The sequence below is a fragment of the Neodiprion virginianus genome, chromosome 5 (assembly GCF_021901495.1).
Source record: "Neodiprion virginianus isolate iyNeoVirg1 chromosome 5, iyNeoVirg1.1, whole genome shotgun sequence".
Taxonomy (NCBI): Eukaryota; Metazoa; Arthropoda; class Insecta; order Hymenoptera; family Diprionidae; genus Neodiprion; species Neodiprion virginianus.
In genome coordinates this window covers 20,374,094-20,388,730 of record NC_060881.1, presented here as the reverse complement: position 1 = coordinate 20,388,730, position 14,637 = coordinate 20,374,094, and the positions used below count along the sequence as shown (strand labels likewise).

Here is a 14,637-nt window from a genome sequence, read left to right as displayed (position 1 = left end):
AAATCACGACAAAGTATTCAATCACAGAGTTATTTCTAAAAAAAAAGAACACACATGTTTGTTTAGAAACTATTTTTTTTATAAAAATTTTTTCAATCCGCGTAATGAATACATTTTGTAACACGTCGAAATGATCAAATAACAATTTAGCTGCCAAACTTTGATTTCTTTGATCAAAATGAAGTTTACGTAAGGCCACGTGACTCAAAATCAGACAAATAACGAACATGGAATCTCGGAGAAACGTTCAAACCCTTGCCTGAATTAGTTATCAAGTTCGCATTGTCCCAGTACTTGAATTTCCTCCAACTTGGGACAATTTGAAAAACTTTCAGCAAGGAGGAACGGTCGCTCTTCAGACCGGTTTCTCGGATTCTAACATCGGTTACAATGCGGCGGCAACTGGAAACGCTCAACAATCACCAGGCATGCCTTATAAATCAGCCTCAGACCCGAATTACCCTCAACGCCAGGTTCCAGGCAGCGGGCAGTTCAACCAGTATCAGTCTAATCAGTACGCAGCTCAGGGTTACACTCAGATATCGTCAACGACTAACAGCTATCCCGAGGGATCGGCAGGGAACAAGGATCTCGGTGTCACAGATCAGGAACTCCAGGCTCTTCTTTCTCAGAAAGATATTGCCACTTCTCTAGCTGAGGATCTTCTAAAACACTTTGGTTCTGAAGATCTCGACGTGAAGGAGGATCCAAATACGATCACGAACCACGGCACACCCGGTAAGTGTTACCATTTGATTTGGACTTTTTTTTTTGCTAAGTTACAGGTTTCTCTCAATTTTAATGGTAATGCAACGGGATGATTTCTACGCGCACTTAATGTATTTGAATGAAGCGCTTCTATCCGAAACTGAGAAACCACTCCATTGGGTGTCCATCTTTGGGAATCGTTTTCACCTCTTTAAACCGTTTTCCGCCGGTAGAAAAGAATTTGGTGTCTTTCAGTATTCAATGTTCTACGACATACAAGAGTTGCACCGAAATAGAAGGGGGACACCTAGCTGATGTTCCTTGTTAGAAACAAAATTAAAATGGCCGTTATTAGACACACTTGAAATTTTATTTGGGCTTGAAGTTGGTTTTTGGAGCTCTTTAGATATTAAATTTTATTTTTTTGTGTTTGATCTAACTCCATTTTTGTTCACAATCCGTCTGGGTAGTCAATAAGCTGAATTTTATGTACATTATATTAAGTACCATTAAACGCTATTTATATTTTTATACATTAATTACATTTTTATCAATTCATTTTATTATTGGACAGTAATAAATCAATTTAAATTATCATTGAAAATAAAACTCATACTTCTTAAATCTTGATGCACTTGATGATTGTTGTAGTAGTTTTATAGCAAGACGATTTGGATGTTGGTATAATCTATCTTTATATCTTCGAGAGAAAGTTTGCACTTGTTGTTTGACTGTTGATATGTTTGTCTCTTTCCGTAATATCTCATTCGATACAAACCACGGCGCGTTCAATAAGTTTCTCAGAGTTTTGTTCCGGAATCGGTCGATTATTTCTATATTTGACTTAGCGGCAGTTCCCCACACTTGGATACCGTAGATCCACACTGGTTTAATTATGGTTTTGTACAGTATTATCTTGTTTTCAGTAAAGAGTTTAGATTCTCTTCCTAACAACCAGTACATATTTATAATCTTGAGGCTAAGTTGTTTTTGTTTTGTTCAGATATGTTCTCGCCATGTTAGGCGCCGATCTAGATGCATCCCAAGGTATTTTGCTTTATTTGATTGCGGTATGGGTTGGTCGTTTAAGTATACTGCAGGACATGTATCTTTTCGTAAAGTAAAGGTTACCTGCTTTGAGTTGTTTTCATTGATAGCTACTCTTCAGGCTTCATACCACTGTTGTACTTTTAATAAATACTTTTGAAAACGAAAGGAAGCAATCGCTGCACTTGTGTGGGATGCCAGTATAGCAGTGTCATCGGCATAAATCGTATTTGTTATTCCGTCCATAGTAGGTATGTCGGCAGTGTAGATTAAATACAAGGTCGGACCCAGTACGCTTCCTTGAGGAACATCAGCATTTATTGGATAAAGTTTTGTTATCTCGTTTTTTATTTTTACCTGGAAAGTTCTATTGTTTAAATACAATCGTAGTAGATAATATAAATTATTGGGCAACATTTTTCTAACTCTAAGTAATAAACCCTCGTGCCATACCTAGTAGGCATAGGTAGTAGACTTATCGGCCTGTACGATGTAACGATCTCTGGAGCTTTGCCAGGTTTAGCAATTAGGATTATTTGTGCAACTTTCCATTGGGTAGGGAAATAACATAATCGTACAATTGCATTTATTAGAATGGTGATAAAACGTATTGCCTTAGGCGGGAGTTCTTTGATCATTCTAATACTAATGCTGTCGTAACCAGGAGATTTTCTATTTTTGAGCTTTTTGACTATGTTCATTACTTCTTTGATTTTGCTCTTTTGGTCTGCTATTTGATTTATTTGCATATCCTTGATTATGTATAGTTCTTCTTCTTTTGTGATTTGACGGGCTAGCGTGTTAAAAACGTTTTTAAGGTGTTTAGCAAAGGTTTCAGCTTTTTCTGCATCCTTTCTTGCCCAATTTCCATAGTTCGTTTTTATCGGAAGAACAAACTGCTGTGGACGATTTATTGTTTCGTTGCTTTCCAAAGTGAGTAGTCAGTAGTCTCAGCGACTCAGTCACCTTTTCCAAGGAATTATGGATGCCCTCATTTTTGTCTTCTAACAGGTACTTTTTAAGTTCTTTGGTCGCTTTGTTTAGTTTAGTTTTATCCAGATCAGATCTACTCCTCAGCCCAGATATTCCTCAACTTTCTTTTTTCTTTTATTTTTCTGAGAATACTTTTCGAACCATTTAATTTTGTAGTTTGCTGTTCAATTGGGGGTGTTGCTAGATTTATGGATTCGTGTAATTTTATGTTAAATTGTTCAATCAAATTTTCTATGTCTTCCAAAGTTCGGATGGGTATATTAAACGTCATTGTGTCCTCTAAGATTGCTCTGTAATTTTCCCAATTAGTTTTTTTATTGTGTAGAAAATGGTTATTTTGTACTCTTTTGATTTGAGAAGCCGATTTAATTATTACCGGTGAGCGATCCGAAGTTAGATCGAAACGAGATTCTGCAATGAAGCGACTTGTATTTATACCTTTCACAACTGCAAAGTTAATTAAATCAAGCATCTTACTTGTGTCTGAAGGCCAATAGGTAGGCTCTCCCGTAGATAATGCCATGAGATTACCAGCTTTCATAGATGAGTACAATTGTCTGCCTTTGAGGTTTGGATTTAATGACTTGGATTTTCACCAGGGGTGTTTCGCTTTATAGTCTCCGTGTGCTAGGAAACGATTTCATAGCCTTTCAAAAAAGTTAGTAAATTTGTCTTTGCTGATCTCATATTTTGGCGGTCAATATACAGCAGAGATAATAATAGGTCCGTTCCTATCCTCTTTCGTAACGTTAGCAGCTTATAGGAAATCTTCACAATAATTTTCATTTTCGTAGCGTTTAATCTTTTTTTTTTATTATTACAGCTGTACCGCCGTGCGCTTTCCCTTTTGTATAATTTGCAGAATATACTGAATAATATGGAATTTTGGAGTAGTTTTTCTGTGTGTAGTGAGTTTTCGATATTAAAACTATATCGATATCATGATTTATTATAAATGTTTTTGATTCCAGTCTTCTTTGAGCTAAGCCGTTTGCATTCCATAAGGCTATTTTGATTTCTTCACTCATTTTATTTTGTTTATCAGTGTGGTGAGGAGGTTTAAACATGGTATCCATTCTAATCATCAGTTAACTCATCATTTCTTCCAGGTACTTTTGTTTTTTGCAGTTGAGAGCTCTTGAGCCTGTGTTTGTTTTGATTCTTGAGTTTTGTAAATGTTGTCGTTTACTGCCTGAGCATAAGAGAGGTTTGGGCCGACGGTATTATCTTGAATTTGGAAATTATCAGTTCTATTGTCAGTATTTTCATTTAGATGTCTTGCTCTTAATGTTGGAAACATTTTTTTTTTTTTGCCCTCGCATTCGTACCTCGCATTCTCTATATCTTGCCGAGTGGTTCCCGTCACAATTTGCGCATTTCACTTGCTTTATTATTTTTTTTTTTTTGTCGGGCAGTCTGTTGTCAGATTTTTTTTGCGCATTTCACGCAGACAGGACTCTTGAAATAGAAGTTTCTAGTGAGACCATATTTCCGACACTTCATACACTGTCTTATTTTGTTCTTTGTTCTCGGAGGTTCGAAACGCACGATTAGGTGAAGTAATTTATTAATCTCATATATTTTTTTCTTATTTCTTATCTTTTGTTTCTAATTCAACAAAGAATAGTGGCAATGGCTTTTTTGTTATACTTTGCCTTATGTTTGTGATTTTGAACACCTTGTAATCATACTTTTCAATTTCACCTTTTACTTCATCAGTGTCTATTAACGGGTGCATATTTCTTAGCCCTGCTTTGTAAGTTTTGTCCTGTTTTCTTTTTGATAGGTGTAAAAGTCAGTATTTCTCTTCTTTAATTCTTCGACGATAGGTAGATATTTTTCACTGAGGTGCGGTTGAATTTAGACTTCATTATTTGCGAGGCTTTTCAAGGAGTAACTGTCTTTTGCGATATTATCAAGAATAGTTTTTAGAGAGCATATATTATAGACACCATTTACGAAAATTGGCAGTGATTTTTGTACTTCGACTTTATTTGTTTTATTTTCGGTTTCAACGGCTTTATTGTTTCCAGCCAAATTTTCAGTCTCTTGAGTTTCTTCAAGCGCTTGAAACTTGTTATTGGTGTAATCCTTGATCCATGTTTGTCTCTTCTTTAGTTAATTATGGTCTTTGAGGCTGCTTTTGTTTCTTTTTCTATTCCCTAGATTCCAGCTTTTTCCATTTGACGGTTTAGAAAATTCAGTGTTTTCTGCAGCATTTTCCTGTGGCTGTGTAATCACAGATTTATTTATAAGCAAGGCCATAATGGCCAAGCCTTTTGTTAGTGTGTTTTTCACTCTCTCACTATCTTGTAATATTACGAGTTTATATACAACATAACTACAGTTCAATACAAGGTGCGTGCTTTGTTTTTGCACTCAGTAAGATGTTCAGGTAAACACATCTAACCCTGGCTAACACTCAAGCGAGACTCAAATATTATTTAACGCGAAAGAAAATTACAGAAAAAGCTGCTGAAGTAAAGTTAGGCAAGAGAAAGAACCGGTAGAAAAAAAAGCAATTTCATATAATACTTGTTATTTTTTCCAGGTATGTTATCAGGTAATTGAATTTTATTTATATTCATGTGTCTCTTTTGTTTTTTGTTGTCAATATTAGGGACGCTGAGTTCTGGACCATTTTCACCGTCAAATATAGACGAAGCGACGAGTGAAAAGGTGAAAGACATAAAGGTAGAAAAATTGGACGATTCTCATCCGCCGGCGTCGGCAATGGCATCCTCGAGACCAGAAGGTCATTTAGCAAAGCGCTATAGAAAATCATCGCCAACAGTAGAAACGATAAAATGCGAGGCCACTTCGAGCACCAGTAAAATTGAACCTCACGTCAGGGTCGAACCCGTCCTCAAACTTGAAAGCCTCTGTGAAACCCAACCTGAGAACGAACTTAGCATAGATATGGACGCGAGATCTATCCTGGATAGTTCCATCGGTCAAGGTAAGTTCAAAGGACATTGCTTGTTTCCATTTCTTCCTTTTTCTTCTTTTCTTCACCTCATACCTATATCGTCTTCTATTGTTTTGTTAAATTAATTTGATTTTGTTGACCGCTTTTTGTTATTTCGTTCATTTTCAGCTTTGTTTTTTTATTTCTTGTTTTTTTTTTATGCCTTCTACACGTATTACTATCTTATTCTGCAAGTTTCTCTCATTTTACCATGTTTTTTTTTTTTTTTTCCTTTTTTTCCTTGTCTTTTCCTTGAGTGGGAATCAACGTGTAGAAGGTTCAAAAAATTGAAGGTTCGCAAAACTTGAACAAAAATATAACAAGTATTTAAGTATTCAATAATGTCACCTTGATAAAAAAAAAATCGTGTTTAGGCGATCAATTTGTAGAAAACAATCTTTTACATGAAATGAGCCATGGTAAAGGAAAATCGAACAAATTACCGAAGCTTTAAACAGTTTTGAATCGATTTTAAACAAAGGAACAATATCTGAGGTTTCTTCCATATATTTCCAATATAATTTTCAAAATTTGTATTACTAGGGGCTTCGCCCCTGCGCGCTTCGCGCGCCAACCCCATCTCGGCGCTACGCGCCTCACTATTTCCTTACGCATTGTCAAGTAGACAGGCGAATTACTTCATGTTGATTTGATGACAGGTCTGCACTTGCTGTCCACTTCAATTCCTTCTGTGCTTACGTTTCTTTTTTTCATCAATCTAAGCTTCCATTCGTTGGTTGAAAATTGGTGTTCCTTCTCTATTGATATCGATCTATCTCCTTGACTTGCTGAATTATTTTTGCTACCGCTCTGCCCGTTATTCTCCAAAATCACCTTCTTTATATTATTTTTTTCTCTATATTTGCGTTACTGTTCATTCCGCAAAACACCTCTTTCTCTTGTGGTCAACATCAATCCTGGTCGTCCTCTTACCTGGTTATACGAATATTTGATGGATATTATTCAATGGCTTATTTGGGTCTTTGCACTTACAATTTTATGTTCCTCTTTCTTTTGTGATACTTCCGACCATCCACCATCTTCATCGCCTTGTCTGCTGCTTGAAACTCCTCCTTTCTCCATTGTCATCGTAAATCCTGGCTGTCCTTTTGACTGTTTGGTGATATATTTAGATTTACTATTATTTGATTGTTACTTTTCATACTTATTACTCACTATCTGAATTTTATTTTGGTTCTGCAAGATATCAAAGTGTCCACTGTCTCCGTCGCCGGTGAATAGTAGCGAGAATTGTGTTTCATTTTGTGATCCGATCCGGTGTGGTTGAATTTGTTCTTCACGATACACGATTAAACATATCTTAAAAATGTCCGCAGCTGCAGCTAATTCTGCTTCTCCCTCGTATATTCCATTTTTATTCATATGTGATTTGTAATCACCAGGTGACCTAATCACAGCACCGTTTGACTCATTACCTGTAATAAAACCCGCAAATGTAGACCAATTATCCACTATATTTGAAACGATACTCAGTCTCACCTCTGCGTGTCGATCTTGAGTGCCGTATACACAATACGCCAACGCGCGAAAAAGACAATTCCCGTCGGGAATCATCTTGATAATTTTCGTTTGCATGTTCATTTTTTGCGCGTCAGAAACAGATACCTATAAAGATATTTGTCAAAGACTGTCATAAACACCCGATGACAGCTGTCAAAGGGTTTGCTAGATGCTTTTTGTTTTGTTTTCGGGATCTCACCCCACAGCCAACTTCATGCGTATACTATTGTTATTATAATCTTTTTTATACTATTGTTATTATAGTCTTTTTTTTACTATTGTTATTATAATCTTTTTCTACCTGTTCATTTGTTTGAAACTTTTTTATTAGATAGAGAGATTAAAGAGATCTTCGAATAATTTGAAAATTTAATAATATGAAAAATAAATAACCAATTTCAAGTATATCCTCGTTTTCTCCTAATTACTGGAACTAACTTCAAAAATATCTTCTTAGGTCTGAAAGGCGTTCCCAATTGCTCGATACTCAGTGACAAATCGTCACCACCGGCGCCTCCGGATCCGCCGACACAGCGTCTAACCAGAGAACAGTTGTTGCCACCGACGCCAAGTGTTTACCTGGAGAACAAAAAGGACGCGTTCGGCCCGCAGCTCCAAGAGTTCTGTCTGAAACACCCAATAGCTGTGATCCGAGGGCTTGCTGCTGCCCTAAAACTGGACCTCGGCCTCTTCTCAACAAAGACGCTAGTCGAGGCAAATCCTGACCACGGGATCGAAGTCAGGACGCAGCTACAACAAACGAGCGATGAGAACTGGGATCCGGTCATGTCACGGAAGGTTTGGGGCTGCATAAGCCACCGAAGCCACACGACAATAGCGAAATATGCGCAATATCAGGCCTCCAGTTTTCAGGACAGCCTGAAGGAAGAGAGGGAGAAATCGCAGGGCGTTCACACCGCCAATTTATCCGATTCCGACTCTAAGGACAGTACCGGTGTCGTCAGAAGGAAAAAAAACGTTTTTGGATTGATGGGAAAACCAGGATCCAAAATGCTCAGGTTCGGCACCAACGTCGATCTTTCCGACGAAAGGAAGTGGCGGATCCAGCTTCACGAACTCATGAAGCTCCCTGCCTTTGCCAGGGTCGTTTCTGCTGGAAATATGCTCAGTCATGTCGGGCATGTCATTCTTGGAATGAACACTGTTCAGCTTTACATGAAGGTGATTATTAATACTCACATCTTCCTACCTTTTTTTAGCACTGCTGTTCATCGTTTTGCACTTGATATTTTGAAGTAACTTTTAATAGTTGCTTAAAACTTTTTCAGCGTCGAAGGTTAGTAAATAAGCTGTTAACTATTTATCAACACTTCGACTTTTTGAGGGAGACCCCCTCAAAGCTGTATTTTATTTACAGAAAAAAAAAAAGAAAAAACCAACCCAAACAGCACAAAACTTAAACTCGTCACAAAGAGACATCTAAAAGATATCTTATGCGCCATTTTTGAGTCCCGAAAAGATATCCTTGTGTACAAAAGATATGTTCATACCTGAAAGATGTCCTTGGAGCCTTATAGACGTCAAAAAATGGTGCATAAGACATCCGTTTTGATGATTTTAAGTTTTGTGCTGTTTGTTGGTAGTTTGTAATACAAATAAGCAAAGAAAAAAAAAATCAAGAACCGCTTATGTCCAGGTCAATAGTCAACGGTTAACTACAATGACAGTTAGTTTATGAAAAGCCTCAAACTTTTTGCAATTCAACAACATATACCTAATATTAAAAATCTTACCAAAAAAGGAAGGGGCAGCAATATTCACTTGTCATTGCAATACTGAAATTGGACAGTTTCTTAGAAATGTAAGAAAGCGTAAGTGTTGTACCCAATAATTGCCGGCTGATAAACGACGGGAAAGAGAAACATAAACTGAAGAGAGAGAAGCAACTCGATCAGACACAATATGTAAAACATGATGTCAAATGTCATGACACCAGCAAGAGGCTAACTATCGATACCATTAATTAGACAAACTACTATGAGAAGGATCACTCCATAAATCTTAGATTCACAGTGTTGTTATGACTCACAATATTACACATTTTCAAAATAAGCATTTTCCTGTATTTCTTTTCATGGCAAATGATATCAACATTGTGAAATTAAAACCATGATAAAACTTTACTCTATGTCTTGTCAACGCTGTTTATTTTTCTGGATCTGCGAAAATATGGCGTTAATGTTCATTAATTCTAGTTTTTGGAAGCCTACTAGTTTGACCAATGTAACATTTTAGCCTTTAAACAGTTGACACGGATATTGATAGCCTTTAACCTCTCAGTGGGTTTAATCAGGTATATGTTTAATTGAATATCAGCTATTAAGTCAAAAATACGGATATTCTATAACTGAATAGTATGTTTAAAAACTTGATAGTGGATTGGATATGGGGGCGTGATTGGGTAATGTAGTGTCGAGAACTGGGCTGTATCGACAGATGGCTTTAGGTCAATTATGCGAGCCGAAAAGTACAGACAGCATAGTGCAAGCTGTGCAACCTTAGTTTCGTCACATGGAATTATTATACTACAAGAAATACGAATGAATAGATCTTTTAAAATTAAATTAAGGCTCGCATACTGCATTTTATCACCACCAGATGTCCCAATGCTGTGAACGTTGTATTCAAAGATAACAATCAAGTGTTTTCTACCCATTTTCTACCCATGCAAAATATATTTTGCATGATGCCGAACCCTTGAAAGTTTTCCTATTTTTGTTTATCGAAGTTCTGTGAAACATGATCGGTTAATACTTTATTATTGATGCTTTTATCCCTTTGTTTAAATACTTTGAAAAGTTTAAGTGGATAATCCTTGGAGTTTTCATAATTTGTTAATTCAGGTGCCGGGAAGTCGAACGCCGGGTCATCAAGAGAACAACAACTTTTGTTCGATCAACATAAACATTGGTCCAGGTGACTGTGAGTGGTTTGCAGTACCGGATGCGTATTGGGGTGTAATATGCACTCTCTGTGAAAGAAATAACATCAATTATTTGCACGGGAGCTGGTGGCCTTCTCTGGAAGATCTTCAAGAAGAAAATATCCCTGTTTATCGGTTCTTGCAGAGACCTGGCGACCTCGTTTGGGTCAATGCCGGTTAGTACCGACACCTTAGCATAATTTATGGTTTCATTCAACCATTTCGAATTGTCTAAAACACCTCAAATACGGTTTCGATAGATTCAGAACGGCTGAAACTAGTCTTTGAACCCGTTTAAAAGTGTTTTCAACAGTTCATAAAGTTTCTTTGTCATTTTAGATACTCTTTTAACTTTGTTGAGCAGGCTTTTCATGTGTTTGAAACAAATTTTTACCATGCCAATAGTATTTCCGACCATTCTCAAAGACTAACTGTTTGCAGAGAGTTTTCAACTGTTTACTAATGTTTTCAACCATTTATAAATGTTTCCAATCGCCTACCATGTTTTTGAACCCTCGAAAAAGAATTTTTATTATTGTATCAATTATTCGAATACAGTTTTTACGTGTTCAAAGATATTTCTTACCATTCCAATAATATTTTTGCAACGATTTAAGAAGAGTTTGTCGAAGTCTGGAGAGACTTTTCAAATCTTTAAGAGAGATTCAGTCCGTTGAAAACAGTTTTTTGATCTCGTATAAAAAGATTTTCATCCACTGAGCGATGTTTGTTGCTATTACTAACTGACGAACATAAATTTTGTGTCCGATGGAGAATTACCTCCCAACATGCTTTGAATATAAGGAAGTTCACATTTTCCTTTTAAATTTCTGGGAATTCCTGTTATGACATAAATCAGAAATGTCAATCAGTTTCAGTTACTTGAAACCATTCTCTCTATTATATGCATAATGTTCTATTTTCTTTTGTTCATTCAGGATGTGTTCATTGGGTCCAAGCGGTCGGCTGGTGCAACAACATCGCTTGGAACGTCGGTCCTCTCACACCGCGCCAATATCAGCTAGCGATCGAGAGATATGAGTGGAACAAGCTTCAGTCATTCAAGTCCATAGTTCCCATGGTTCATTTGTCATGGAACTTGGCAAGGAATATCAAAGTCTCGGAACGCCGACTGTTTGAGCTTATAAAAAAATGCCTTCTCAAAACGATGAGGCAGTGCTACTTGATACTGGAATTCGTAAGGAGCAAAGGCGTTGAGGTCAGGTTTCACGGCAGAGGGAAAAACGAGGCGTCTCATTATTGCGGACAGTGCGAGGTAAGTTTCACTTCTCTGCAAATTTTTTCGTCATTTATTTTTCATCTTGTCCCTCAATGACACGCAAAACCATTGGTTACAGATCGAAGTATTCAACATACTCTTCATCCGTGAGCAAGAAAAAAGGCACGTAGTCCACTGCATGGACTGCGCGCGTAAACAGGCGCCTTCACTGGAAGGTTTCGTGTGTCTAGAAGAATACAGAATGTCTGATCTGATGGCGGTTTACGACAATTTCATCCTCCATCCTTCGCCGTCAGCGGCAACATCTGTTTCGACGAGTCAATCCTCTTGAGGTTACACTCAGCGCAGGTACTTGGATTACCTGGACACGCTGCAGTATTAGTGCCGCCGCGCCCCCCTCTGTTCTTTGTTTTATCTTTATCGCGTCTATTCTTTTATGTTGTTTATCAATTTTTTTTCAATATATTTATATATGCGTCTTATTTTAGTAAGCGCGTCGAATTGTAGATTAATGAATTCTGTCGATCGACGGTAAAAAGGACGATTAGGTGTACAAAAATAATAATGAAACGAAACGCAAACCACTTCTGTAAATGTGTGAAAGAAGAGAAAGTGATCTTCAACAAAGTTATTGCGAAGTAAGTAACATTAGGACTAGAAAAAAAAAAAAAAATTACATTAAACTCAGAAATGAACGAACGACTATTCGTCGGATAGAGTGACGCAACGACGTTAAAATAGTATATGTGTAATGAAATTATCACAGAAGAGAGGTGTGTCTTTGATCGTATTGTTGATATTATTACTATTACCATTATTATTATTATCATATTATTATTATTATTATTATTATTGTTGTTGTTGTTGTTGTCGTTATTATTATCACTATCAGTAATAATCACCATCTTCGGGTTTGGGTTTTGAATCATATATAAAAAGATGGGAATAAATTAACAATCCTATTGTGAACATCATTAATTATCGCATATGCTAACTAATTGATACAGTGCCATACACAGGATAATGAAGAATTTAGTTAATTTAAATCAAACTATTGCAATCGCTACGTTTATAATTGTAGGCTGTTTTTTTCAACTAACGAATAGGTAATATGTATATAATTGAGAAGTAAAAAAAAAATTAACATCCGTTTATTATGACGTGTATAAGAACATTAATAATAATGATGATAATAATATAATTTTTCTTTTTTTTTTTGTTTTTGATCTTTATTTATTTCTATCTCGCACACTCTCTCTCTTTCTCTCTCACTTTCTCTGCTTTCTCTCTCTCTTTGCAGCTCGAAATCTGATAAGATTTGATAATAAGCTAGTCAGCGTTATTATATCAATATCTCGAGACTTTCTTTCTTGTATTATTTATTTTTATTTTACTTGTTATTGTAATTTTTTTCTCCAGTTCTCAAATTTTGTCTTACTACCGAATAAAAAATAAATTAATTTCCACGAAAAGATTGAAAATTGCGAATTATAGAGAATGAAGTATACATCGACGAAACAGGAAATCCAACCGGAGTGAAAGCGAAAGAAAGAGAGAAGATACGTGAAAAGTAAAAATTGTACAAATCGCAATCGAAATTGAACGAAAAATAAGAGGAGGAAAAGAACAGGAATAATGAAGAAAAATTAAAATTAAATCTAAAACCTCTATTTTAACGCAAAAAAGAAGAAAAAAATTGTATAAAGGATATGATAATATAGTATAATATTATACATACATATATATACATCGTTCACTGCCAAATTGTGATACAATTTATATATATACATATATTAATACACGAATCCCACCGGGAAAATTTTTTCTTTCCTCTCAACTTTGGATGCTCAGAAAATTGCGATGATAATAAAATAATTGTAAATTGTAATAAAGTTTTTTTATTAATATTATAATTATTATTTTTATCGTTATTATTATTATTGTCAGTATATGATACACATTTTCATTGACCTGTATAGCATAATAATTGATTCAATCGCGTCTCGTCGAAATGACGTATTATGTATGCTTATATCATACGGTCCAATTACAAAATGATTGAAAGAGCATTTTTAAGCACAAGAGAAGAAATATTCACATATAATTATAAATATATATATATATGAATTACAATACAGTTAAAAATCACTGCACACACAATTTAGTTTAGTTTATATCACATATACACATATAATTGTATATGAAATTTTTTTCCATTTTGATAACAATTATTATCATTTGTCTTATATAGTTATCATTGTTATTTTGATCAGTTCATCCGTTCATTTTATTGTTCGTTCCTTCTTTCGATTCATTTATTTATTTATTTTTTTTTCGTTGCGTGAGGTTACTAATCGAGAAGAAGAATAACAGAACGAAGAAGTTAATGATTGACAAAGAAGAGGAGAAAAAGTGGCGTTTTTTACTTAGTACAATTTTCTTTCCCTGTTCTCATAATTTCTTATTTGTTTTGTGTATACCACTGCGTCTGCGCATCCGAAAGTTTTGAGGGGTTTAGAAATGACACTCGTTATCTTAAGCTATTAGCTCGCGTTCTTAACTACACAGCAAAAAGTAGATTCCATATATATATATATATATATATATATATATATATATATATATATATATATATATATATATATATATATATATATATATATATATATATATGTTTATGTCATATAATATTTTGTGAAATACGGACGTATCTATAAAATATTATGTAACAAACGTATCTAAAAATGACAAGCGACACGAAAATTCAGAAAGATAAAAAAAAAAATAATAATAATAATAGTATTAATAACATGAATTATACATACATTTAGGTGTGTGTATATATATTTTTATTTTTCTTAATAATTCAAATTTGAAACAAATGACCACCACACGCTGCTCTGCCTATTATAATGAATAACTATGTATGTACATAATTTATTATTGTATACATGTATGTATAGAATATTGTACATGTATATATTAGATAGAAGTTACTACATATTGTAATTATATATATGAAATGATGATGATGATGATAATGATAATATTGTCTGTTCACCCGAATGTGCGACTTTTGTGTGATTGTGTGCGCGCGCGTGTGTGTACAGTGCCTTTTACAAAACTATCGGAGATTATTATTGTTTTTTTTTTTTTATATTATTATTATTATTATTTTTTCGTTGGTATGCTGATGGTAATGTTTTCGAATTTGTC

General features: G+C 35.1%; 1 protein-coding gene across 4 annotated transcripts in view; it reads left to right on the top strand.

Moving 5' to 3' along the window:
- LOC124306364 (histone demethylase UTY) overlaps window positions 1-12,120 on the top strand; it is a 59,985-nt gene extending 47,865 nt beyond the window's left edge. For all 4 annotated transcript variants that reach the window (XM_046766985.1, XM_046766987.1, XM_046766986.1 and 1 more), the window contains 6 exons: window positions 336-738; window positions 5,369-5,707; window positions 7,695-8,419; window positions 10,102-10,357; window positions 11,120-11,457; window positions 11,540-12,120. In XM_046766985.1, coding sequence (XP_046622941.1) covers window positions 336-738; window positions 5,369-5,707; window positions 7,695-8,419; window positions 10,102-10,357; window positions 11,120-11,457; window positions 11,540-11,752 — 2,274 coding nt within the window. In that variant the 3' untranslated portion in view covers window positions 11,753-12,120. The remainder of the gene's footprint in view (window positions 1-335; window positions 739-5,368; window positions 5,708-7,694; window positions 8,420-10,101; window positions 10,358-11,119; window positions 11,458-11,539) is intronic.
- The last annotated feature ends 2,517 nt before the right edge of the window (window positions 12,121-14,637 follow it).